The following is a 27,408-nucleotide window of genomic DNA, read 5'->3' on the forward strand; positions in this document are numbered from 1 at the left end:
AAGTTAAACTACGAGTTAAGCTAAGCTATTTTAAAACTAAACTAAGGTCTAAATTATTTAAGCTAAAGTAGAGGTTAAGTAAATAAAGGTAAAAATTAGGCCAACCGTAAAATTATATAGTTTAAAAGTTAGTAAAAATAAATAAAAATAAAGTAAAATAAAATATTTTGTACAATTATAGACAATCATTAAATTAAAACTTGGATAATTCCTAGAAACGTACCGTGTCCTCGGCAACGGCGCCAAAAACATGATGCGGTGTGTGCGTTGCGGTTAAATATAAAGGATGGGATGATTTAGCTTTTGCACAAGATCGTGTTTTAAATTTAAAAAAGTGATTTATACTAAGACTAAACACACACAAAATAGGCAAGTGTACATATCGTATATGTAGAATAGTATTAGTAAGAACCAAGTATCGACCCGTGGACACAAATGTTTCTAATAATAAATCATCGTTTTACTTTAATCGGATGTTTTAATCATTTTGGGGTTGATTTTTAAACTTTTTATAAAATATAGATACTTATATATAATATATAGGTGACCAAGACGAGAAATTCTAAACAAGTAGTTCAATTATGTGAAGGTTACCATCTAAGATCAAGAATCCACTCCATTTTAGCATTGATAATTAATATGTAAACATGTGGTAAACTTGCCGTAATAATATATGATAGATAGCTCCTTAAACCTTAATTGAGCATCTTTGACATAAAAGGAGTAACATGCGTATTTTAAAGTCCACCCTTTCCTAATGTCATGCTACCTTGAGAATGTCAATTTAAGTTGGCAAGTAGTTTCGTAAAGTAGAAAGATTAGGATTGACTTCGATTTCTCAAATACCAATTCTAACAACTTCGGGTGGTTGTAGTTAACTGACACAGCCTCCCCTAGGTTGATTTAAGTAGGTTATAATTACACATTCCGTTAACATATGATTTCTTTAACTAGCATGATATCCTAGGCAATGCCATTTTCGGATTACCAAGACTTAGAGAAATAGATCATAAATTATATCTCATCATTTCTAAATACAATATAAGGATCCATGTTTCGATAATTTATCAAAGTATTTCTATTTTTCAAGAACATGAATCGATCATGAATGATTGCCAATAGAATTGACAATCACCAACTTTGAATTGTTGATTTAAGCTGGTGAAACATTTCTCATCAAAAGATAATTGTAAGATAACCATGTACTTTACTAGACTAAACCACATGTTTTATATAATTATCAAGTAAAACGAAGCTTCTTCATAGATATTAGATGGTAAATGGAGTTTAGCTCATAATGAGCATGGTGATTAACATTAGGATGGATGATGATAACAAACACATGATTAAACTAGAACAATCTAACCAAATGTGGATGAATCTTCCTTCTTAATGATGGTTGATGATGATGACCTCCAAACCTTCAAACTCTTCACTAGATCTTCAATGTGAGTGTTAGTGTGTATTTTTATAAGTGAAAACCGGATAAAACTCTCTTCAAGGCACACCAAATGAGTGCAACATGAGCCACTATTAATAGGCAATCTGGAGAGTGAAGCATGGCCCCGTGCCTTAGTAGGCATGCCCCCGTGTTTTATTATGACATGTGCCAGATTTGTTTTGTTGTTTCTTAAGTAGACCACGGCCCCGTGCTTTTGTTCCCAGATTTTGTCTTTTCTCATAGATTTTTGTCTTTTCTTGTGTTTAGAAGCATGGTTGCGTGTTTCCTGAAGCATGGGGGTGTGTTTCTTTCTTTTCTTGTGTTTTCTTCCGTTTTTCTTCGTCTTTTCGCTTGTTTCTTCGTTTGAGGCTTGGTTTCACATGAAATTGTATTTTATTATGATAAGTAGCCTTCTATGCTATGTTATTTGATAGAAATTGCAGTTTTTAGAGTTTATTTGATGCTAAAAAGATGTATAATTTTATGTACATCAAATATGATCTTAATTTTGGTTTATGAAAAATGTGTTGTGATGGGCATGGTGAATGCAGAGGATATAGAAGAAGGTGAATTTGTTGACCATTCGTCAACAAAAAACAAATTGCCTTGCTTTTGGGTTTGAATAAGGAAGCGGTGGATGAATTGGAGAAAGAGGATGATGAAGAAGTCAGATTTGAAACGAGTGTTAGTGGAGGTTGAAGACGTGACGGCGGAGGAATCTCTTTACTTGTACACACGTACAAATACTAATGAAGGAATTCCGTTTTTCACTACTGAGCATAGAGGGTCTCTCGGCTCTAACCCTACCAAATTTAACTTCTCAGAACATTCAACAACTGTTGTAACTATTGGGCGTTTTTTTTTAGGTTTTTCTCTAGTCAAATGTCGCAAAGCATTTCGTATGTCAAGTGCTAAATCCTCAACAGTGACAGATGATGATGATTTTGAGGTTTTAGCCCTTTTGGGGGTAGGCTCGGGAGTATGCTCGGTAGTAGGCCCGGTAGTAGGATTAGTGCCGGCATCATCTTCTGTGTCGACAAAAATGTTGTCCATAATCATAAGTGGTTGGACCGATTGGAGTCGATGACAAGAGGATGATCCAACCTCTGATGTTTGGGTTGAGGCCCACTTGCGATTCCCCGTGGCAATATTATCATACAACATTTGTGCACAAAGTTCCGGAAATGCTAATGGAGTTGTTTTTAAGGATGCAGCTTTCGAATGCCCCTAAAAATAATGGTAGATGTTAAAAAATAAACTAGGGGTGGACCTTAAGGTAGAGGTAGATGTTAAAAAATAAAAATATATGAACATACCTTCTTAAATTCTTCCCATTCCTCGTTCGTTAAGGTAAAGATATTTATTTGAGGGTTGTATATGTTGCCGGTTTTGTTTTTCAAATACACCCATCCTATGTATTTGGCTTTAAGATTATCATAAGCGTTTTTCACTTGTCTTTGACACAAATCCAACCCAAACTTTTCCTTAAGAATACTTATTACCTTAGCCCATGAGTCTTTGTGCAAACTCAACCCTTTATTTACCCACGGTGCTTATCTCTTCAATGCAAGTTTTTAATAAACATTTTATTTGTTCATTCGACCATTGTTGTTTCTCTCCCATTTTTATGATCAACTAATAAGAAACAATAATTCTATTAAAACAACAATTTATCGAACCTAAACTTTCTACAAACTTTATTCAACAACAAACTCATAACAATATTCTACCAACCTAAACTTTCTACAAACTAATAACAATCAAACAAAACTAACAAAAACCTTTAACAATTAACAAAAAACTACAAACTTTATTCAACAACTAATAACAATATTCAACAAACCTAAACTTTCTACAAACTAATAACAATCTAACAAAACTAACAAAAACCTTTAACAATTAACAAAAAACTACAAACTTTATTAAGCAACAACTAATAACAATATTCAACAAACCTAAACTTTATACAAACTAATAACAATCTAACAAAACTAACAAAAACCTTTAACAATTAACAAAAAACTACAAACTTTATTAAGCAACAACTAATAACAATATTCAACAAACCTAAACTTTCTATAAACTTATAACAATCTAACAAAAACCTGTAACAATTAACAAAAAAACTACAAACTTTATTCAACAACAAAGTAATAATAATATCCAACAAACCTAAACTTTCTACAAACTAATCAAAATCTAACAAAATTAACAAAAACCTTTAACAATTAACAAAATCTAATAATCTAAAACTTTAACAATCTAACAAAATCTAACAAAACTAACAAAATCTAACAATCTAAACTTTAACAATCTAACACACTTATGAAATTGAAACAAAAGGTAATTAGATTATAGCAATGGTGGTGGTGGTAGAGGAGTATCAAACCTGGACAGAGAGAAGAGAGGCCGGTGGTGGAGGAGTGGAGCAGCGACGACGCTAGATGAGTTGAACGGCGATGGTGGAAGAGTGGAGGCTGCCGACGGGGTTGCAGCGGTGGAGGAGGGCGGTGGTTTGGCGGCATTGGAGAGGAGGGTTGGAGAGGATTAGGGTTTGGACTTTGATCTGATGAAGGAATGATGGAAGAAATAAGAAAAGGGGTAGAAAGGTGAGAAGTAGCATTAACGACACTTCTAGAAAAAAAATGGCGCGAAGAAGTTTTTTAATGAAATGTATTCGGGAAAACAAACACACTGCAGACCACAACCTCTGCACGTGTTCTACGCGACGCAGACAAAAGTGATCTGGAAGAGTTTTAAGGGAAAACAAGCGGCCCCTTAACCTTAATTTGTTGTCTGGAAAACCAAGTACGAAACACCCTCTCTAATCATATCAACCACTCAAAACCCGCCACGTAGAAATACCACGTCATGAGTTAACACCTCTCTTCAAAACCAGTTTTCCCCAGTTCAATTTCTACTTCATCTCAATTTCAATCTCACCCACCAGATCCATTCGATCTTGAATTCCAAAAATGGGTGACAAGTACAACATGAAGAATCCATCCGTCAAGAGGATTCTTCAGGAGGTCAAAGAGATGCAATCCAACCCTTCTGATGATTTCATGAGCCTCCCACTTGAGGTAATTCTTAACAAATCAATCGCCCATTCATTTCAAGATTAATATCTGGGTTTTGATCGGTTGCTTAGCTTAAAAAGTCTATGATTAGGTTAATCACATCTGGGTTTGGTTTATTAGTCAAGATTAATATATGGTTCGATGTTTAATTGCTCTGAGTTTGTGATATTTGTATAAAATTGAACATTATTAGGGTTTTTATGACTTTTGAGCATAAAAATTGGGGATTTTTGTTTTACTTCGTATTTTCTCGATCGTTGTTGCGATTATGTGAAATATGCACCGAAACGGTAAGAAAGTTTAAAAAACTGATGTCAATTTTTATTTTTTTTTCATCAACACATTAGTTTAAATTTCCATATGAAACTGAGTTTTTTTAAATGAGGTATAATTAGCTTTTGTTTCATAGTTAAATAGTGGTAAATAGGTAAATTTAACTAAAAAAATTGTTAGGAAATGAAAGTGTTATAATTAAGGTGGCACGCCGATAAGTAGAATATATAAATAGCTTGAATTTTGTAGGGAGTATGATATGAATGTTTTGTTTATAAGCTAAAGGTGAAGTATTACCAATTACTAATTCAGTAATGTGGTTATGCATTGATTTTGTAGGAAAATATATTTGAATGGCAATTTGCGATTAGGGGACCGAGTGATACTGAATTTGAAGGAGGGATTTATCATGGTCGGATTCAGTTGCCTTCAGAGTACCCGTTCAAACCACCATCATTTATGTTGTTGACGGTATTGTTTTGTTCTTAACCTATTGATTTTGTATCTTACTATCTTTATTATTTTGTATACCAGATTAACCTAATCATTATTGTTACAGCCGAATGGACGTTTTGAAACTCAAACCAAGATATGTTTAAGCATCTCAAATCATCATCCTGAGCATTGGCAGCCATCGTGGAGTGGTAAATACTATTTCTTCTTAGTTTACTTTCTTGTTTATGTTTATTATAACTGACATATGTTTCTCTTGCAGTTCGAACTGCTTTAACAGCCCTTATTGCATTTATGCCCACCAACCCGAATGGCGCGTTGGGCTCATTGGATTATAAGAAAGACGAAAGGCGTGTTCTTGCCATTAAGTCACGTGAAGCTGCCCCTAAATTTGGTACCCCGGATCGTCAAAAGCTCATTGATGAGGTCTTCTTTTAATTACTCTTATTTAACTTTTTAGTTACAAATAGGCCAAATACTATATAAAGCCAACATACTTTTTTATTTTCTCATATTGTCCCTTAACACTTTTCCACATATAGAAAAACAATTTACTTTCTTTCCCCTCATAAAAGTTTCTTTTTTTATACACATTAATGTTCCTCATGTTAAATTTAAACAAAATTGTGAATCTTTTTACAATACACGTGGAAAGGAAAGTCGGTTCAATGTTTGTTTTTTCTTCTCCCTTTTCTAATTTATAAGTTAATCATAACAAAATAATTTTCCAAAGTAAATATAATCAAAATATATGAGCCTGGATGACGTAACTCAAAATAAAATAAAAGACAAAAGGGGTGTTTGGGATTCCTTATTTTGCCTCCTTATAACATTTCATTAAGTTAATAAGTTACAAAAGTGTAACTTATGGAACTTTTCCTCTCACAATATAAGCAATCCCAAACACCTTATTAATTTTCAAAAAGTTTAAGTTGGTGAAAATAAGCAAATCCCAAACACCCCCTAAGAGCATTTAAATGATTTGTGTAAATATAAAATCGTTAAAATGTTCTAAACAAAATTGTGAATCTTTTTACACATTAACATCTCTTAATCATTTCATTTAACCTTGATTAAGAGATATATTTTTCAAATTTAATATGTTAAGGGACTTTAATGATAAAAACAGAAAATACGTTGGTTTTTTATGTGCAAAATATTGTTAAGGGATTTTTACAAGGAAAAACATACAGTATCTTAGTTTTTTATGTGCGAAAAGTTGTTTTAATAGTCTTTTATGAGAAAATTAAAGAAACTGCGTTGGTTTTTTTAGAGTATTTGCCCTTGCAAATATTATTCAAAGTTTACTTTTTCAAGATTTTTTGTTAACAACTTGTGATCATTCAGATTCATGAATATATGATCAGCAAGGCGCCTCTAGTCCCTCAACCGAGTTCTGAAGACGCTTCAAAGCAGCCAGCGCCTGCCGCCAGTGACGTGGCGACAGGTGAAGAAGCTCCTGCGAGTGCTCAAGATACCGTCACTGAGATAACTGAACATGAAGCACAAGAGGTTGAAGAAAACCATGAAGTTGTTGGTGAAGAAGTTACAGAACCTGAAGGGCCAAATGTGTCAATGCAGGCAGCTAATGTTGTACCTTCTGCATCATCTTCTGTACATACAGTGGAACCACGTCAGCAGCAGGCGGTGAGGGTTCAGAAACCTGCTGATGACCATTTGTTTACGTGGGCGGCTGTTGGACTTACTATTGCTATTATGGTGCTTTTGTTGAAGAAGTTCATGAAAGCAAGTGGACATGGTGCGGTTTTCATGGATGAATCTTGAAATTTGAAATTTATCTGCCTATAGTTTGGCTTATAATCTTTTCAGTTATCTGTCATGTTTCAGTTATGATTTGAGTTAATGACAGGAGTAATAATATTGTAGATGAGAATGTTTTAGTATATATAGTTATATATCAGCAACAGCCGAGGGTGAAGGTCTTAATGGAAGTTGTATCTTTGGATACGTTGGCTTGTAACCTTTTCAGTTAACTGCCGTATGCTCTTTGATGTGAAAAGTTATGGCTTGTTAACATCGATCCTGTTATTACTGATCCAAACTGTGTGGTGGTAGCTGACGGAGTCAAACCAACTTACTGATCGGTTATTACCGATTTAGAAGGTCTGGTAAACGGTTTTTAGACCAGACCTTTGGTGTAGCCAAAATCATTGTATATGAAAGCCAAACTATTCAACATTAAAAAGATCCGTTATGTTTCCAACAATTTGGCTTCTTTATGGTTTCACGGTTTGCGTTTATAACAAAAAAAAGTTACAGAAATAAGATGGAAGCTTGTATATATCGAACCTTAAATATTGACTCTTGCCATCACATAACTACAAGTCTACTAGCTAGAGGTAGCAAATAAGCAGTACATTGGATTAGAGGTGTAAAAGAAAAACCGGTTTTGGTACCCGAGCTCGGCATTGTTAGGAACTTGAAGAGGTAGGTCCTAGCAGAGCCCAGTTGGACCCGCAAGACTCACCTTGAAGACGGACGTTTGCGCAAGGACCAACTGGTTCCGCAAGACCCACCATGCTCAGAGATGAAGACCTTACGCGCAGTACGCCAGCTGTTCCCGCAGGGAAAGCCTCCCAATGGTGAAGTATCCCGCCTGTCCCCGCAGCTGCGGATACAAGCCATCAGGGAAGGCTACCCGCACTAATAGCAAGGCTACACGCACAAGGCACTCAATAATTCAGTGTCACCTGAAGGAATGAGCAAGGCGGGAATACTCCCGCCCAAATGAGCCAGTCTGTATGCTTCTGGAAGATCTTTTGTACTATACCTGCCAAGGTATGGACAAAATAGACAAGATCTGACCAAAGCAGCCCATGAACCAATCACAGGGTGACAGCTCACCGACAAACAGTACGAGGAGCATGCTCTAGTCCTGTTTGTCACTATTAGCCGCTGCCTACTCACCAACCCTTGTCGTGGCACGCACATAGCCTGCAGTTGGTGGAAAAGGAATAGTACACAGCCGGCCTGGTTACTATCAGCCGCTGCCTACCCACCAACCAGCATGGCACGTGCGTAGCCCATAGTTGGTAGAACAGGAATATTCTACAGCTGGCTGTACCTGCTTGGAAACCTACATTCGGCTATAAATACTCCAACACCTTGGAACGGTAGGATCATCTGGTATTTTACCTTCACTAGCTATTTCTCTCAATATACACTTATATTCAGAGTAATCTAGTCTGATTCTCACGCCGGAGGGTGGTCACAAGGAGGAACCCCCCCTTCTCAGTGACGAGCTCACGGTGTTTGTTTTGCAGGTCATCTGAAGAACATCCTTCTTTGCCGGACCTAACCCTCGTGGGAAACATTACTTAACCCTAAGATTATCCGTAATCTGCCGGGGTCACTTAGTGTTTCTTCATTAGCGCCATCCGTGCATAAAAGCTAGAACTAATTCTCAGTTTTTTCAAAATTTCTGAAGAAATGTTTAACGTTACTCCGGTCCCAAGGCCAGTAAGTGACCAGGAAACCCCGGTAACCACAACCCCAGCTACTGGGGGGAACACCGGCGGTTATACAAATTTTACGAACACTACCCCGGTTACCCAAGCCGGGGCAAGTGCAGTAAACAATATTTCACTGGGGTTCACTGATGCCCAGTTGGAGAAACAGGCGAGGCTCCCTCGCCAAACACTCGATCAAGTTAAGGCGTGGGCCGAAGCACGTCAGAAAGAGTTCCAAGCTGAGTTGGATGAACGCTTGCGTTCACTCCAACAGGCTGACGAATTCGGAAATACTCGACAACAGCTCAACATGAACAGTGAGTACGAGTACTCGGACAATGATCGGGAGGAATCCGACACCGACGCAAACCCTCGCCACAGGGCGAAAGGGAAGCGTAAGGAAACGGACTTCCAACCAAGAAGGAATTTTGGAGAAACCTTCAAACCAAGGAACGCGGGAGGAAACCCACGTGACTTCTCCAAAACCTTTAGACCAACTGCCGCAAATGCGGGAAAGTCCAAGTTTGCAAGGGACATTGCGGAAGCAATCGCCCCGAGAAGTGCCAAACAGATGTCCAACATCGGTACTTATGATGGTCTATCTGACCCAGACGATCACTTGAACAGATTCATAGCGGGGGCAACCGTCAGTAACTGGACGGAACCCACGTTTACCGTTTACCACATCTATGAAGCGGCCAGGGCGTGGTTTGATCGTTTACCGGTCCACCACATCTATGATTGGGCGGACTTTCAACAAAAGTTCAGCCAACACTTCAGTCAACAGAGGAAATACACTGAAGAGCAGTGGACGATCCTTAACTGCGTGAGAGAGGAAGATGAATCTTTACTAGACTTCATCACTCGCTTCAACTCCAAAAAGCTGAGTCTGGGCGACATAAGTGAAGATCTTGTTCGCGCCGCTTTCATCCAGGGTGCCGAATACCCAGAGCTTATCTGCACGCTGACGGGTAAGGACGGCATGCCATCCACATGGGATGCCATCATGACGGCGGCCAAGCGCTTTGCCGAGACGGAGAAGCAACTGGGTAGGGACCTTCCCCAAAGTACACATCTCTACACGCAGAGGACCCGAGAAAACAATGTTCGGATCGCCCGGCAGAACAAAAAGAGGAAGCTAGGTATTTGGCAGTCAAGGGTAAACTTTGACACCTCATCCAGCTCTCGCCCTCTTGTTGGCGGAAGGGATAACACGCACCCTTCAAGCCGAAAACACCGGTGGACGCCACTCACCAAAAGCGTCACGGAGATATTTGCCACCGAAAAACTCCCATGGCCAAAAGCTCCAATGATCCGGCAACGACCTAATGCGGATCAGAGCAAATTATGTGACTTCCACAGGACAAAGGGTCACAGTACAGAGGAGTGTACATCCTTGAAGGATATCGTTGAAACATTCGTCAAGGATGGAAGACTTGCACACCTTATGGCATCAATCAAGAATGGAGGAAGAAATGATAACCGGTATAAAGGCAATGGACGAAAGCCCGTTGACATCAGCATCCACATGGTTGATGGCAACATCAGAGGAAGAAAAAGACGAACGACAGAACCATGCGAATGGAAGGAAGCTGAGGTGCGCTTCCAGCGAGTGCCAGGAGGACCCAGCAAGGAAGGCCCTATCGTCATCAAAAGCCAGCTGGGGCATTACATAACTTCCCGCACTCTTGCTGACAACGGCGCCTCGTCAACGGTTATGTACAGGCAGTTCTTCGACAAGCTAGACGACGAAGACAAAGAACGCCTGGAAATGGTTTACGCCTCAATGGAAGGGTTCGACGGCAGCACAAACACCCCCCTGGGTATCCTATCTTTCCCCGTCATTCTCACGGACGGGAAATACTCCCGCACAGAAGACGTGGACTTCGTCGTAATGAGGAAGCCACATCACACATACGACATTCTCTTCGGGAGAGACGGGATGGCAAGATTCAACGCCGTGGTATCTTCAGTCCACGGCATGATGGGATGGCCAACTGCTGAAGGTGTAGCGATGATCAACGGTATCCCCCAGGTATGCATCGCATCCGTCTCATCTAAACCCAAACCAAAGATGGCTAAACCAACCATCACCGAACCAGAAAAATGGGCCCTCAATGGCAAACACCCTGACCAGGCTGTTACAATTGGCCCAACAATCGCTGATCCTACGCGCACCTTACTCAAACGCTTACTACAGAGAAACGCTGACATCTTCGCTTGGACACCAGCTGACATGACTGGTGTACCTCGAAGTAAAGCAGAGCATAAGCTCAAGTGTGATCCGGCTTTTACGCCAGTCATACAAAAGCGCAGAGTAATGGGGGCGGAACAGGCTAACGCGTGTAGAACCCAAGTCAAGGAACTCCTTGACGCGGGCATCGTACGCGTTAGTAGATATCAAACATGGGTTGCAAATCCCGTTATGGTACCGAAGGCTAACAAACAATGGCGCATGTGTATAGATTTCAAAGATTTAAACAAAGCATGCCCCAAAGATTGTTACCCGTTACCCGAAATTGACCTCAAAGTGGATTCATTAGCACCGTTTCGCCTTAAATGCTTCCTTGACGCATATAAGGGGTACCATCAAATCCACATGGCTGTAGATGATCAGGACAAAACCGCATTTCGGACGCCCGATGGCACATTTTGTTATCAAATGATGCCATTCGGACTTAAGAATGCAGGGTCCACATACCAACGCCTGATGGACAAAGAGTTTCATGCCCAAATTGGGAGAAACTTGGAAGTCTACATGGATGATTTGGTCATCAAAAGCCCTGAGCCAGAAGCGATGTTGAAAGACATCGAAGAAACTTTCAACACGCTCAGAAAGATAAACATGAAGCTCAACTCTAGCAATTGTTCCTTTGGGATGGAAGAAGGGAAGTTCTTGGGAGTCATTGTTACAAAAGATGGCTTCAGAGCGAACCCTGAAAAGGTCGAAGCCATTATCAAAATGGAATCACCTACTACCATCAAGCAAGCTCAGACACTGAATGGACGCCTAGTCGCACTTAACCGCTTTTTGTCAAACCATGCGGATAGGTCGTTCCCATTCGTGTCAACATTGAGAAACTGTTTAAAGAAAACGCACTTCCGCTGGACACCAGAAGCGGAAGCAGCTTTTCAGGAAATTCGGTCATGCTTGATCGAACTCCCAACGCTCACAGCACCAGAAGCGGGGGAGGAATTAATCATATACCTTTCTGCCACAGATAGAGCAACCGGGGCAGTCCTGCTAGTAGAGCGGAAAGGTATCCAGATGCCTATTTACTATGTTAGCCGCGTCCTAACAGACGTAGAAACCCGGTACTCCACCTTGGAAAAATTAGTCTTAGCACTTGTACAAGCTTCACGCAGAGTGAGACGATATTTCCAGGGTCACCCAATCACCATTCTCACCAACTTCAAACTCGCAAACGTTCTAGGCAAACCCGAATTATCGGGATGTCTAGCCAAATGGGCAATTGAGTTGAGGGAATATGCGATAAAGTACAAGCCAAGACCAGCTATGAAAGGCCAGGTCCTGGCCGACTTTATTGCAGAAGTCCCCGCTTCGCGGGAGAAAGAGTGCCAGGAGGAGACTCAACCCTCCAAAACACAGGACATCAATGATGTCTGGCGACTCTACACTGATGGAGCAGCCAGCAACGAGGGTTCAGGCGCAGGGTTGAAATTAACCAACCCAGCAGGCCAAGAATACACTTACGCTATTCGACTGGACTTTCCAAGTACGAATAACGAAGCCGAGTACGAAGCATTCTTGGCAGAGCTGAGAATTGCGCGTAAAAAGGGAGTGAAAAACTTGGAAGCCCACGTGGATTCCATGTTAGTAGCCAATCAGATAAATGGAACGTACACGGACGTGAACGACACAATGGCCCTGTACCTCGCACAAGCAAAAACCCTTATGCGCGATTTTAACGATTGTAAAGTCATACACGTCAAGCGTAGCGAAAACAAATCTGCGGATGCGTTAAGCAAGCTTGCATCGTTAGCCTTCACCCACTTGGGAAAGGACATCCGCATTGAACTCCTTGGGGCACCATCAGTCCCGCACAAGGAAATTTGTGTCATCCAAACCGGCACAGAAACGTGGATGACACCAATAATAAATTACCTTGCGACGGGTATACTACCAGAGTCAAAAACACAGGCAAGAAAACTACGCTGTAAAGCATTGAACTATCAACTCATCGATGACATCCTTTACAGACGTAACTTTCTTGGCCCACTTCTCAGATGCGTTGACGACCAGGATGCCAGGATGCCGACTACCTCCTAAGGGAAGTACACGAAGGCATCTGTGGGATACACGCAGGTCCACGCGCAGTTGTAGCTAAGCTAAACAACGCGGGATACTTTTGGCCGGGGATGCATACGGATGCGCTGGCATACATCAGAAAGTGTAGGTCTTGCCAGCTCTACGCACCCAACACGCATCGCCCGAAGAATTAACTTGTTCCAGTCACCTCTTCATGGCCATTTCAAAAGTAGGCCATCGATGTGACTGGCCCATTTCCCACAGCAGCAGGAAACGTTCAGTTCCTAGTGGTAGCCATCGACTACTTCACCAAGTGGATAGAAGCAAAACCCTTAGCCCAAACAACCGCAAAACATATTAAAAAATTTATTTGGGAATTTATTATTTGTCGTTTTGGACTTCCACAGACTTTGGTGAGTGATAACGGCACCAACTTTGCTGACAAGAAGCTACAAAAGTGGCTAGAAGAACTTCAAATCACCCACACCTTTACCTCAGTGGCACACCCTCAAGGTAACGGTGAGGTGGAAAGAGCAAATAAAAGCATCGTCTAAGGCATAAAGAAAAGACTCCTGGAACACAGATCCGGCTAGGTAGACGAAGTTCCACACGTCCTTTGGGCAAACAGAACGCTGAAAAAGGCCAGTACGGGAGAAACCCCGTTCAGCCTCACTTATGGCACTGAAGCCATGGTCCCAGTCGAAATTGGTTTGCCCTCACCAAGGGTCTTGATTCAGCCAGAAGACAATGATGCGGAAAGACGGTTAGACCTTATGCTAACCGAGGAACGCAGAGACTTAGCCGCAGCGCGTGAAGAAAACTACAAGCGACAAATGCAAAAGTACTACAACACGCGGGTAAAACTCTGCAACTTCAATGTAGGAGACTACATATTGCGTAACAACGAGGCTTCAAACCAAGAGCGCCCAGGAAAACTGGCACCGGTCTGGGAAGGACCATACATTATCAAAGAAGTTTTGGGAAAAGGCGCATACCGGCTCGAAAGTCTCGATGGCACTCCTATCCCAAGAACATGGAACGGAGCTCAATTACGCAAATGTTACATGTAGATAAATTCCAAATTTGTAAAGAAAAGGCCTAGAGCCACTTCTAATGGAAATGATTCTCCTTTCACATTGTGTTGATAGCCTTACCTTTATACTTATGAACTTCCCACGCTGATATGCCGGTATTCACCGCATAAATATGGGAAGAAGTAAGTCGTTGCGTGTGGAAGGCGGCAAAACCCGCATAAACACATAAAACGGTAAAAATTTCTAAGGAAAACCTTCACGCAGGTCAGCTATAGGTGAAGTTTGGTCATCCCAATAAATGTAAGTGACGGTCCCACCCGTACAATCATGATAAAGGAAACTGAACATTGACCTATTGGCAACCGCGCGTCGAAAGGTTAACTTATTCAAAACACTTAGAAAATTTCAAAGGAAAAGATGAGGAAAACTTCCACGCAGGTCAGATATAGGTAAACTTTATCAATCCTACTAAGTGCAAGTGACGGTCTTATCCGCACAATCACGAAAGAGGAAGCAAAACTTTAACTTATTATCTGCCACGTTGAAAAGTTAACTTATCTAAGTACTAAAGAAATTGCTAAGTTAAATCAAAATATGCGTGAAATAAACAAGGCAAGACATTAGCAAATAATCTTTATTCAATCGAAATTCAAATATTACAAAGATTGCTGGGTACATACCCGCATACAAAAGAAGCTATACAAAAATAAAAATCTACTCTAATGGTGGAAAGGGATCTAAAGGATCAAGCTTCAGGACCACTTCCACTTGGACCCGCACCATCAGTAGAGTGTGGCGGTTCAAGGAAAGCTTTAAGGATAGCTAGCCCATCATCAGCAGCAGCAATCTCGTTCACCTTCTCCACCACCGGATGCGGGAAGGCAGCATACTGATTCACTGCTTGGTCATACGCAGCTTCAGTATCCACATTGAAAAGAGGGAAGTTGGAAGGCGGGATGCCTTGTTCAACAAACCCTAGACCAAGCAGGAAGCCAGCCTTTTCCCCATCCTCATGAGAAGCGTTGAGGGCTGCGCTCATCGTATCGTCATATGATGTGTTCGTGAACACCCGATGCACAACCTACAAAACAGAAGTTTGTCAAAAACTCAAGAGTAAGGAAAAGCGTAAAGAAGTTAGAAGTTAGGAAGCTGCGCAAACCTGCGACAACGCTTCTCGAAGAAGCCATTCCTTGGCAACCAGAGCCTCCTGGAGGGCAGCTTGAGCTTCATTACGGGCGCGTTCGGCTTCGTTCTTTGTGAGGTTGGCAAGCAACACATCTTTGGCTGCAGCCTCTTCGACGCCCTTTAGCTTACGCTCAGTGTGGTCAAGCACCCCCCTCTGGTCCAAGATCTCTTGGAGCTTCTTGGCATCTTCCATGGCCAAGGCATCATGAGCCTGCTGGAGCCCCTCTAATTTGGCCTTAAGCTCCTCATTCTCGATGCGTAGAGGCTCAGCAACAGCTTCAGCCTTGGTGGCCCTCTCGGTTGCGTTCCGCGCTGTTTCCTTAGCCAACCTAAGCTGTTCATTAACAGCTTGAGCAGCCTTGGAACGGGCCTCGAGCCGGGCCTGCACTTCAACCTCGAGGGCCTTGAAGGCCTTTTCCTTCTCCGCAGCAATGGCGGAGAGTCTCCTGTTCTCCTCCCGGATAGCCCGCGCCTGAGCCACCTCTTGGATACGCGCAGCCTTTAACTTGTCGTTTTCACGACAAAGCAGCTCGACGCGCGGCTGCATCCGGGCCAGGAGAATCCGAAGCTCATTGGTTAGCCTACCCTCCTGGTAGCTAGCCATTGCTTCCCCCAACGCACCACTGGGAGCTGCGTGACGAGCCCACTCCACGCACTCCACAGGCGTGCGAAGGGTTGTTCCTCAGCGGATGTTCCATCGTGGAACATACACTTCATTGGAATCCGACACTGCAAAAAACAAAAAGCAGTTAGGAAAAGATGATATATAAAAAAAAAAAAAAAGCCAAAAGAACCCTACGCACCTGTAGGGTCGACAACAGGCCGATAGCCGCCAAACCCATCACCTGAACCCAAGGGAAATCCATCCAAGAAGTCAGGCAGATGGGAAGGAGGCAGAGGTTGGCGAGAAGCCCCAAACATACCTGAAGGATCGGCCGTAGTTGCCGACGACGGAGGAGGCATGGTGGAGGCCGCCGCGGTAGAAACCAACGGAGGTGAACTCACAACCGTGGTCGCCGCTGCGGAGGAGCCCGCAGAAATAGTCATCGCCGGCTCAGTGAAAGATTCAGTAAATATGGCACTGACAGCCGGCGGGGATGACGATACAGTTGGAACAGTTGCCTCAAAAGGATGGGCAACTGAACCAATACTGCATACAGACGCAGCCGCCAGGGTCATCGCCTCGGGTAGGTTGACCAAACCTACCGTCATGGGTCTAGAACCGCTCCTCCCCGCATCGCTTTGGAATGCAGTTGCATCCACGCCTGCATGAAGACAAGACATTAAAAACATTGCCAGAAAGATATGAAGTTAAAGTTATTAAGTTTACACTTACGAGTCCTCTTGAGCTTGAAGGTGCGAACAGGCGGGGACGAACCCGATGGAGCCGGCCTCTTCACGCCGGTCACCGTCGTCGTCCGGGGCTGCTCGGAGGTGACAGCCGTCTGAACCTCCGGAACAGTGGTCTCACCACCAGGGTTCCCCGCCACCTCCTCACTTTCGGTCTCTGAGTCAGACCAATTCACCGGATCGGCAGTGGAGGCAACCTTCGCCTTGCCCTTCCCGCCGGCAGCCTTCTTCTTCCTCGCCAAGAAAGGACCATCTGCGGATTCCTCATCAGAAGATGACAAAATTAGAGGAATTACCGCAGAGGTTTCAGCATTGACAGGGCGAGGGTTAAAAAGTTCTTTACCTGGCCGCCTGGCGCTCAGGATCTCGTGGCCTGGCGGGTAGACCTCCACGAACCGATCCGCCGTTTGCTCAAGGATGGGCAACTCGTTCTCGTCAAGAGCGCGAGTACCCATCCGAGCGGGATCACCAGCCTCCCGCGGCTGTAGGAGATACTGCAAGTCGTTTCCCTCTGAAAATAAAGAGATGGTTAGAACAAAAACCCTAACCTAGCAAATAAAATAAAGCATACCGTAAGGGACAGAGTTCAAACCGTATTCGAGGACGATCGGCACTTGCGGAGTCTCAGAGCCGGCATCCTTCCATACCCGGCTCATCCCGAGCATCACCATCCCGGACTCCGCAAACCGGTAAACCGGAGTCTGGATCCGGGAAATCTTGGAGAACCATTCCGCCTCCTGGTGGTTGGAGGCGTGAAGGTTGGGGAGTGCTCTCCCGTTCTTGAATGTCATTGCAATAGGGACGACACGGGCAGAGATGTAGAAGAACTCCCGCTTCCAAGACCGAAGACTGCGCTCGGTGGCGCAAATCTTCAGACCCTTGATCCGGTTGACCAGGGTGTACCACCCTTGGATGCACCTCCAGGAGTAGAAGGTCATCAGGCTGTCGACATGGGGCTCTACACCCATAATGAGGCACACCCACTCGATCGCCATTGGGTGTACCTCCGTCAAGTGTATATCGTGTCTCTCCAGAACACGGTACACAAACTTCGTCAATGGGAACCTCAGATTCCCATAGACGAAGAATGCAGCGTACACCCCTATCTTGCCCTTGGGGGCATCGTACACCGTCTGATGAGGCTCCGGAAACTCAGGCTCGAAAGACTCGAGCATGAACTTCCGGACGATGTACTGGTAGAGGTCAATAGGAAGAGCACACTGGCACTCGCCAGCAGTGCTCTTGTCGTCCTTATCGGACGTCGACGTCTGGTTCTCGACGAACAACTCAGACTCCTCGGCAGTGGCCTCAAAATCACGAGTAGAAGACATGTTTCGGATGTACTGAACAACGATTTCAGAAGAATGCTCGACGGAATAGTGAGTATTCACCGGAAATCGTTTAGAAGATGAAAAGAGAAGTGAAAGTGTGGACTAAGGTGCACCCTCTCGCCCTTTATATATACTCATCTCAATGAATGCGATGAATTTAATGCGGAAGAGAGAGAAATCGCAGGTGCAATGAAACTATGACACGTGGCAAAGAGCAAGCTGGCAACAGCTGTTGAAAGAACGCGTGCCATTAATTTCGCGGCCACGCACCCGAAAAATCGAGCCCACGCGCCTGAAAAAGCGCCTGGAATGACCATATACTGTCAAGTCGCCATAACTTCCTGCACGTCCTGACACTGTCAGAAGAAACCGTCGGACGACGTTTCAACAGTTTGGACTGTTCTTATCCTTTCACCAACTCTTTGAATTTCAAAAAGATTCAAAAGTAAGCGGGAAAATACCCCTTACCTTGGCAACCAAGTAACTATAAGACAGGTGCGAGTACAGTGTCAAGGCAAAACCCTTCACATACTTAGCACCCGCAGGGAATTGAAGCCAGGAATACCTTGGAAGTAAAGTAACTATAAGACGAGTGCGGGTACAGTGTCAAGGCGAGAACGTCGAGACGGGAATAACATCCCCGCATAGTGAGAACGTCGAGAACTAGATTGTTTGAAGCTCCAAGATGGAATTGGTTGTTTTAACATAATTGATCACTATGTTCAAAACTACTAAAACCTCATGGAGAATCTACACAAGTGGAACTCAACGCTCCTGACTTGCGAGGATATTATACACCTACCCGCATCATACCCAAACATCAAGCATAAAAGTCTGGAATTTCTGCGTGACATTAGGGAAACCGCGGGAAGAATCCCCACGGACAACCTTAAAACCAAATACTTTTCAAAACCCCTTGATTAAGTCCAAAGTTCACCTCACTTATTAACAATTCATGAGAAGAACATTGGACTGGGGGGACTTGAAGAGGTAGGTCCCAGCAGAGCCCAGTTGGACCCGCAAGATTCACCTTGAAGAGGGACGTTTGCGCAAGGACCAACTGGTTCCGCAGGACCCACCATGCTCAGAGATGAAGACCTTACGCGCAGTACGCCAGCTGTTCCCGCAGGGAAAGCCTCCCAATGGTGAAGTATCCCGCCTGTCCCCGCAGCTGCGGATACAAGCCATCAGGGAAGGCTACCCGCACTAATAGCAAGGCTACACGCACAAGGCACTCAATAATTCAGAGTCACCTGAAGGAATGAGCAAGGCGGGAATACTCCCGCCCAAATGAGCCAGTCTGTATGCTTTTGGAAGATCTTTTGTACTATACCTGCCAAGGTATGGACAAAATAGACAAGATCTGACCAAAGCAGCCCATGAACCAATCACAGGGTGACAGCTCACCGACAAACAGTACGAGGAGCATGCTCTAGTCCTGTTTGTCACTATTAGCCGCTGCCTACTCACCAACCCTTGTCGTGTCACGCACATAGCCTGCAGTTGGTGGAAAAGGAATAGTACACAGCCGGCCTGGTCACTATCAGCCGCTGCTTACCCACCAACCAGCATGGCACGTGTGTAGCCCATAGTTGGTAGAACAGGAATATTCTACAGCTGGCTGTACCTGCTTGGAAACCTACCTTCGCCTATAAATACTCCAACACCTTGGAACGGTAGGATCATCTGGTATTTTACCTTCACTAGCTATTTCTCTCAATATACACTTATATTCAGAGTAATCTAGTCTGATTCTCACGCCGGAGGGTGGTCACAAGGAGGAACCCCCCCTTCTCAGTGACGAGCTCACGGTGTTTGTTTTGCAGGTCATCTGAAGAACATCCTTCTTTTTGCCGGACCTAACCCTCGTGGGAAACATTACTTAACCCTAAGATTATCTGTAATCTGCCGGGGTCACTTAGTGTTTCTTCAGAACTGGTGCCATACCTGACCCTGCCCTCTGGTTATATACAGGTTTCATGCCCAATGATTTCAAACTGTTTCAACTTGGTTGTACCGAACCGAATCGGTCAAAACTGGAACCGAACAAAACCAATAACTTCATTTTCCATAAACTGGTTCGATCCCCAACATGGTTCCACCAATACCCGGTTATTGACGAAAAAAAACCCTGTACATTGGATGTTGACTCTATGCCAATTTGTAATATACTAAGCCCAACTCGCAAGTCTACTTACAAGAGGGTTGTTCAAAGGTCTGCTTCGGCCGGTTAACCAGTTTTGACGAAAATGTTGAGTTGAACTGCTAACTAGGTTTCCGAAAATTACAAACAAATCTGTTTAACAGTTTGGTTAAGTCAGCCAAATCGACGAGTTCTTGTGGGTGTGTGGTTTAACAGTTTTGTTTTGACGGTTTAATGATTGTAGACAAATCGTTTGCTACACTTTGCAAAATTTTAAAGCGTAGTCTTTACTGGTCTGGTTTTTTAATCGATATAAACCACAAAAACAAATCTTTTGATACACTGAAAATTAAAAAGTCAGAAACCTAGATTCTTTTTAAAAATCCAATCATGGACCGATTTAGATAATCTCGTGGCCAGATTTACACCGATTTAGATATTTGTGGACCTTGTGGTCATGGCAGATAGGATTACACGGGTCCTCAACACAACCACGTCCGAAACAAAAAAGATACTATCTTACTTGTTGATTTAGAAATCACAAGAAACACTCCAAAGTGAAAATGAAAGAAAGCATGGAGAAACAATGAAGTTATAAAGGTTGAAAATGTTTTAGTTCCAAGAGAAATAACTAAAGGAAACTCCACATGAGGGATTATTCACTACAAACTTGGTAGACTTTGATCACATCATACCAACTATATATGATGACATCAAGCATGCTTGACGACCGTCACCGGGCAAGAACTCTGATTGACGACATAGTTGCTCACACTGCCCATAAGAGCCCTCTTCAACTTGCCAAGCCCTCGGTTCCCTATAACGAGATAGTCTATGGGAACACCATCGACGGCCTCACATAGTTTCTCTCGGGGATCTCCCCAAAATATTTTCATGAGAACAACGACCTACATACAAATAATAAATTAGGTTTAATCATATATATACTACGAGAATGGGGAAAACTAACTAATTAGTTTCGTACCTCTTTTTGTGTGGCAGCCGAACTAACGACATCTAGTGTTTCGGCATCAGGCGTAGTCCCGTATTTCTTCATGATATTGGGGTCGTTAAGCTCGGCCAAGGGGATCAAAGCTGAAAGAAAATAATATAGAATGAATGCTAGCTAACTTGTCATATAATATTATTATATATACATGCATATAGTACGTAAACATGCATATGAACCAACTTACGAGAGCCTGTGGCTTCCCAGAGCTGGACCTCGGTTTGATCGTAAGCATCAGGGCGGATGGTGAGGAGGATAAGGTGATCTCCTTTCCTGACAACGTTGTCGATTGCCCACTGCAACGCTGCTCGGCTCCCCACCGAGAAATCTACCGCTACTCCGATCCTTCTCTCACTCATCTTTCTCAATTCTTCTTCGACTTTATTTCTTCTCTCTCTATATATATGTATATATATTTATATCACACACTAAACACGCACTACTTCTCTCTCTCTTACTCAACAAGTGGCTGTCTTGTCGGGAAATTTGTGTGGTCGTTGGTCACCACTTGTGATGAATTAGTCGTATGCCTTACTTTTAGCTTCTACAATATGCTAAAAACTTGGTACTGTAAGTTTTGAGATGGATATTTTATATTAATTAGAAGAAAAAAAATGCTAGAGAATAACAAAATAGAATATGACCGTCACCTGCCAAAGTACGTGAATTGAGTCTTGTGGATGTCTCACCATATAAATTATGTTTATAAAAATCTAATGTCAAGAGACAAGAGGTATAAGTATTATTAACAACATATGACAACCAAAAGGTATAGTATAATAATATTAAATAGATACATAAATAAATCCTTAATAAGCTTGCCCCAAGCCTACTATGCATCTTTATTGGCTATTAGTTATAGTCCCAAGTTTAAAGGTTATTGTTTGCAGATTGTTTTTTCCCAAACCAGATGTCTTACAAGTGTATCAATGAGTTTAAGGTGTTCTTTCATTTGAGATGGAGCAACTGATCTAACAACGTGTCAAATCAGCAGTGACGTGTTAGTTGAACGACTAGATCCACCGTCTGGGATGGTTGGATCCAAGTTTCCTCAATTCCGTCACATGACGGCTTACAGGGCTGGCTCCGAGAACCAAAAATATTTTTGGGCCGAAGGCGAAAAATATTTTGGGCCTAAAGTAAAAAAGAGTATTTTGTTGTTTAAACAATTTAAAATTTTAAATTGACTTCCTTGGTTATGATTTGAGTTGTTTAAAAAACTAATGTATAAATATAGGCTAAAACATGTTTCAAATGAGGATACAATCCACAACCTTTTTGGTTGGGAGTCATACCCTTTGTCACTAGACCAAGTTAGTTGTTATGTAATTATGTTAAAACATTAAGTATAGATATAGTTTTTCATCAAAAAATATATAAATTAAAAAAAAATCCGGGCCTAGCGGGTAGTCGGGCCTGTGGCCGTCGACTACCCTGCCATATGCCATGGCCGGCCTTGACAACTTAACATTAAAACCTCCATTTGAGGTGGAAAGATTTAACTCCATATTTTCATTTTTGGCAAACTTAGGGTCGTGGCCGTCTCTGAGATTTTTAGTACCTTAGCCGTGCTGAAATAAAAAAGCCCGCAAGCTTTAATGAAAAACAAAATATACAAGATATTTTTTATAAAAGACGATAATGTTATAACAATAAACATACGTAATATATAGTATTAACGTAATAACCCAATTTTCGAAACCATAAAATCAAATACTTATATGATTTATTAATACAAAATTTATAAGAATTAATATAGTTATTCTGATACAAACTTAATCTTTTGAACTTGTTAAAAAGATATGGTATGTTGTTGAAATAAAAGTTAATAAGTTAAGAGTGAAGTGTAACTAAAGTAAAACTAAAAGGAGTGATATAAATAATAGGTTTAATTATAAATAAAGAGCAGGGGTTATTCCTGCCATTCTTTAAAACGTAAGTCATCTTCTCCACATTAACGTTGCTTGATTTCCGGCAAAGATTTTCCGGTGAGAGTATCCTTTTATATATAACACAAACCGAGCTACATCTGGATAATGGGTAAGTGAGCAACAAGCTGCGCCGCAAATTTATCTTTAATCAAAGCCGACCCGTATTTGGGTATGCGAGCAATAAGTATATAAATGCAGCGGTTCGGTTATGGCGGGCTTTGATTTATCTTTAATCAAAGCCGATCGACCCGAATTTGGCGATTTTCAAAAACTTATTAAACCGACCCACCGTTTATGTCGGTTATTGGTTTAAATTGGTTCGGTTATATCAGTTATGGTTCGGTTAACGGGTTATGACGGTTAATTTGCTCATTCCTACTTGTTAGGGCATAATATAAAAAATATGAAATGTTATAAGGGTGCAACTTAAAAATAAATGAAACCTTTTTATAAGAGATGGAGACATTAAACTGGATATTTTCAGTTTTGGCAAACTCGTGAGTGTGGTCATGATATCCGGTGTACTCTTTTGAAGAATATTGATAGCAATAATGGTAATAAGTTGTTAAATTAATATATGGGAATAGAGAAAGGAATTAAGATAATGTTAATAACTCTTCCTTCTTTAAAACTATTATTATAAATCGTGACTAGAGGTGGCAAATGGGTTGGGTTGGGTCGAAACGGGTTATGGGTCGGAACGGGTTAGAGTCGGAACGGGTTAGGGTCGAAACGGGTCACTTATAAAAATGGTTGTTTTGGTTCGGGTCGGAACGGGTTATGGTCAACAGGTTCGGATTAGAACGGGTCAAGGTTGGAACGTGTCAAAACGGGTTTGGTCAACACTCATTTAAGTGATTTTTCATTTCGTTTCAGCACGTAACAGCACGTTTAAGCGATTTTTTAGTTCGTTTCAGCGCGTAACAGCTCGTTTAAGCGATTTTTCAGTTCGTTTCAGAGCGTAACAGCTCGTTTAAGCGATTTTTCAGTTCGATTCAGCGCGTAACAGCTCGTTTAAGCGATTTTTCAGTTCGTTTCAGCGCGTAACAGCTCGTTTAAGCGATTTTTCAGTTCGTTTCAGCGCGTAACAGCTCGTTTAAGCGATTTTTCAGTTCGTTTCAGCGCGTAACAGCTCGTTTAAGCGATTTTTCAGTTCGTTTCAGCGCGTAACAGCTCGTTTAAGCGATTTTTCAGTTCGTTTCAGCGCGTAACAGCTCGTTTAACCAATTTTTCAGTTCGTTTCAGCGCGTAACAGCTTGTTTAAGCGATTTTTCAGCTCGTTTAAGTGATTTTTCAGTTCGTTTCAGCACGTAACAGCTCGTTTAAGCCATTTTTCAGTTCGTTTCAGAACGTAACAGCTCGTTTAAGCGATTTTTCAGTTCGTTTCAGCACGTAACAGCTCGTTTAAGCGATTTTTCAGTTCGTTACAGAACGTAACAGCTCGTTTAAGCGATTTTTCAGTTCGTTTAAGCACGTAACAGCTCGTTTAAGCGATTTTTCAGTTCGTTTCAGCACTTAACAGCTTGCTTAAGCGATTTTTCAGTTCGTTTCATCACTTAACAGCTTGTTTTAACATGTTTTTGTTTCGTTTTTGTCGAATTTTCAGTTTCGGTTAATTTGTCGATTTTTTAATGAGAACAACGGACGAAACGTTTTAGTTTTTTTACATTTTTTGTTTTTGTTTTATTTTTTTAGTTATGATTTTTTTATTAATTTTTTTGAATTTTTTATGATGGTTTCTATTAAGATCAAAGTTCCTAAAAAAAAATAAAAAAAAAACAATAAAAAAATCATAACTCAAAATATAAACGAATATCGAAAAAAGTAAAAAAAACTAAAATAATTTCGCCGTTATCCTCGTTCACCAAAAAAAAAAAACCGAAAAATTAACCGAAACCGAAATGTCGACGAAAACGAATCAAAAACCAAAATCGACCCGTCTAGTGCGAAAACTCGAAAGAAACCGAAACCCAACCCGTCCAGTGCTAAAACTCGTGTCGGCACGAAAGCTGATCCGAGCCGAAACCTAAACCGATATTGTTCCAATCTAAAACCCGTTTCAACCCGAACATGTCACTTTTCCTTAAAGACACTAACCCACATCGACCCATGTAGTTAAATTTGTCAACCCATTTTGACCCAAAAATAAGAATGTGAAATTTCAAGTGACCCATTTTGACCCATTTAAATAATACCTATGACCCAAATCAACCCATTTGAATTTTAAAACAACCCAAATTGACCCATTTGAAATGGTTTGGGTCAAGGTTGTCACCCCTAATCGTGACTTACTTGAAAATAGGTTATAAAGATGTGTAATCCTATCAACTCATACCATTTAACTTACACACTCTATCTTACATCCTATTAGTGAGGATTTAAGATTTTTTTCTACGGGTTTATAGTTTTTTGGTGTTCAAATTTTCACACAACCAAACATTAAATTTTTCGAGTTGGTTGGGTTAAGTCGGCTCGGGTAAAAAAATATTATATAATAGGATATCATAATTTAAAATATGCTAATTTAAAAACACGTAATAAAACTACAAGGTCATTAAAAATGAAAAAAAATAATATAATAAAATAAAATAATTATAATCGATGGGTTGTGAAGGTTTGATGTGTGAATAGGTCTGTAACTAAAAGAGAAAGCACTCTTATTATAGCCATTTAAAACCTCAACTTACGATGGTTTACCAAAAAGAATTTTTTTAGCAAATTCAATCTTAGAGAGACTTGAACAAGAGACATTGCAATATTAGAAAGGATTTAGGTAGGGGTGTGCAACGGGTGGACCCGGACCGGAACTCGTTTGGATGATTTTTCATACCCGGAACCGATCCTTTTTTAAGCGGGTCGGTCCAGTCATTTAAATCATATTCACCAAAAGAGTAGACCATGTGACCATGACCACACCCGTGAGTTTGCCAAAACTCTAATATGGAGTTCAATCCCTCCATCTCATATGGAGGGTTTCATTTATTTTTAATTTACACCCATATGAATTCCAAATCTTTTTTATTTATACCAAAAGTTTGCTAAAAATGAAATATGGAGTTCAGTCCCTCCATCTTTGATGAAGGTTTTCATGTTAAGCTTCCATGTGACGGAATCTCAAATGACATCAAGTCCAATTCCTATATCTCAAATAAAATAATACCTAAAACCCATTATTACTCTTGTTGGACACCTACAACCCACTTTATTTTGGTAAAGCCTACTAGTTTGAAAAAAAAATCACCGCTTGCATAAAAAAAAATCATCCGTGAGAATTAGACATGACTTGACAGAGTTGCACCTCTCTGAGGACATGGTCTAGAATAGAGATTCGTGGAGACGTAGGATTAAGGTTAGAGACTTTCTAGGGGAAGGTACCTAGTTGGCTTAGCTTTGTATATAGGGTCTACTTTGGCTAGCTTGACTCCTTGTTGCTTATGTATATTTTTTGTTTGATGCTGTCTTGTGATTCTTATGCCCAAATCTTATTTACAGATTCCTTGGTATTTTGGTAGGGTGCTACTCTATGTATTGCTAAGTGTCTTTGCTTGTAGGATGTATGTTTACTCTATTTACTTGTATGTAGCTTTATGAGCCGAGGGTCTCTCTGGAAGTAGCCTCTCTATTCTCACGGATAGAGGAAAGACTTGCCTACATCCCACCCTCCCCTGACCCTACCGATAGCGTGCTATGCGGTGGGATATACAAGGCTTGATTGATTGATTGCATGTGTGTCCCCCGCCATGCTTGTTTGGATGAAACAAGCTTCCCCATTTATGCCCCTAAGAGTACACATGTCTACATTCTTCATATGTCCAATTTTTTGGACATTTCCATTGGCTATATTCCAGCCCAACCCACCACAACCTACCCACGGCCTATTACCACACATCTTTGGTCCACTCCAAATGATACCTCACCTCGGCCTAACACTCACATCAGGCCATCTCCGCAGTCCAACTCCTCGATCCAATGGACTATTTGCATGGTTAATATTCCAATGCATTGTCGCCGCTCACCCATATCCATTGAACAACCATCCGTCACTACCACGGAGTCCCCTCCCTCTTCTCTTTCTTCATCCTCATCATCCACCCATACAAATTTACCTCCACCTAACCACCCTCTGTTTCCAGTCCTACTGTCACACCCCAACCGAAGGCGGAATATTCACTGGACGCGACGTTGATTGTTCATAGCACGCAACACTATTAAAGTGATACTAATAATTTTATTCATATTATTGAAATCTTTGTCACATGCTACACATACGAAATAGAAATAAAATACATGAAACAAAATTAGACAAATACTTCATTATTATGAAATATCCTAAGGGTCGAACTATTTGATCTTCCTTCTTATAATACTTCATCCTGTGGCATGTAAGAAAATAATATTTTGTCAACAAAATTATTGGTGAGAATACACAAGTTTTTGT

At 41.6% G+C, this 27,408-nt stretch overlaps 2 protein-coding genes across 2 annotated transcripts; one reads left to right on the plus strand and one right to left on the minus strand.

Annotated features, from left to right (window-relative positions):
• The first annotated feature begins 4,338 nt into the window (after positions 1-4,338).
• On the plus strand, positions 4,339-7,186 carry LOC143544555 (ubiquitin-conjugating enzyme E2 32-like). Its single transcript, XM_077036637.1, has 5 exons — positions 4,339-4,524; positions 5,134-5,265; positions 5,354-5,438; positions 5,510-5,673; positions 6,595-7,186. Exons 1-5 carry the CDS (start codon positions 4,417-4,419, stop codon positions 7,030-7,032), a joined length of 927 nt encoding a protein of 308 aa, XP_076892752.1. The 5' UTR covers positions 4,339-4,416; the 3' UTR covers positions 7,033-7,186.
• A 13,459-nt stretch (positions 7,187-20,645) lies between these two features.
• On the minus strand, positions 20,646-21,433 carry LOC143544547 (universal stress protein PHOS32-like). Its single transcript, XM_077036630.1, has 3 exons — positions 21,227-21,433; positions 21,016-21,125; positions 20,646-20,938 (listed from the first exon to the last, which is right to left on the minus strand). Exons 1-3 carry the CDS (start codon positions 21,396-21,398, stop codon positions 20,744-20,746), a joined length of 477 nt encoding a protein of 158 aa, XP_076892745.1. The 5' UTR covers positions 21,399-21,433; the 3' UTR covers positions 20,646-20,743.
• Between the last annotated feature and the right edge of the window lie 5,975 nt (positions 21,434-27,408).

Source organism: Bidens hawaiensis, unplaced genomic scaffold (assembly GCF_021521415.1).
Source record: "Bidens hawaiensis isolate Kalapana, Puna unplaced genomic scaffold, B.hawaiensis_p1.1 tig00013628_1, whole genome shotgun sequence".
NCBI lineage: Eukaryota > Viridiplantae > Streptophyta > Magnoliopsida > Asterales > Asteraceae > Bidens > Bidens hawaiensis.

Bases quoted from the DNA above. Each gene is read 5' to 3' on its own strand.
- LOC143544547 (XM_077036630.1), bottom strand. From the start codon at position 21,398: ATGAGTGAGAGAAGGATCGGAGTAGCGGTAGATTTCTCGGTGGGGAGC. The intron at 21,126-21,226 runs GTAAGTTGGTTC...ATTTTCTTTCAG, and splicing joins CTGGGAAGCCACAGGCTCTC to CTTTGATCCCCTTGGCCGAG. The intron at 20,939-21,015 runs GTACGAAACTAA...ATTTGTATGTAG, and splicing joins CGGCTGCCACACAAAAAGAG to GTCGTTGTTCTCATGAAAAT.
- LOC143544555 (XM_077036637.1), top strand. From the start codon at position 4,417: ATGGGTGACAAGTACAACATGAAGAATCCATCCGTCAAGAGGATTCTT. The intron at 5,439-5,509 runs GTAAATACTATT...TTTCTCTTGCAG, and splicing joins TTGGCAGCCATCGTGGAGTG to TTCGAACTGCTTTAACAGCC. The intron at 5,674-6,594 runs GTCTTCTTTTAA...GTGATCATTCAG, and splicing joins GTCAAAAGCTCATTGATGAG to ATTCATGAATATATGATCAG.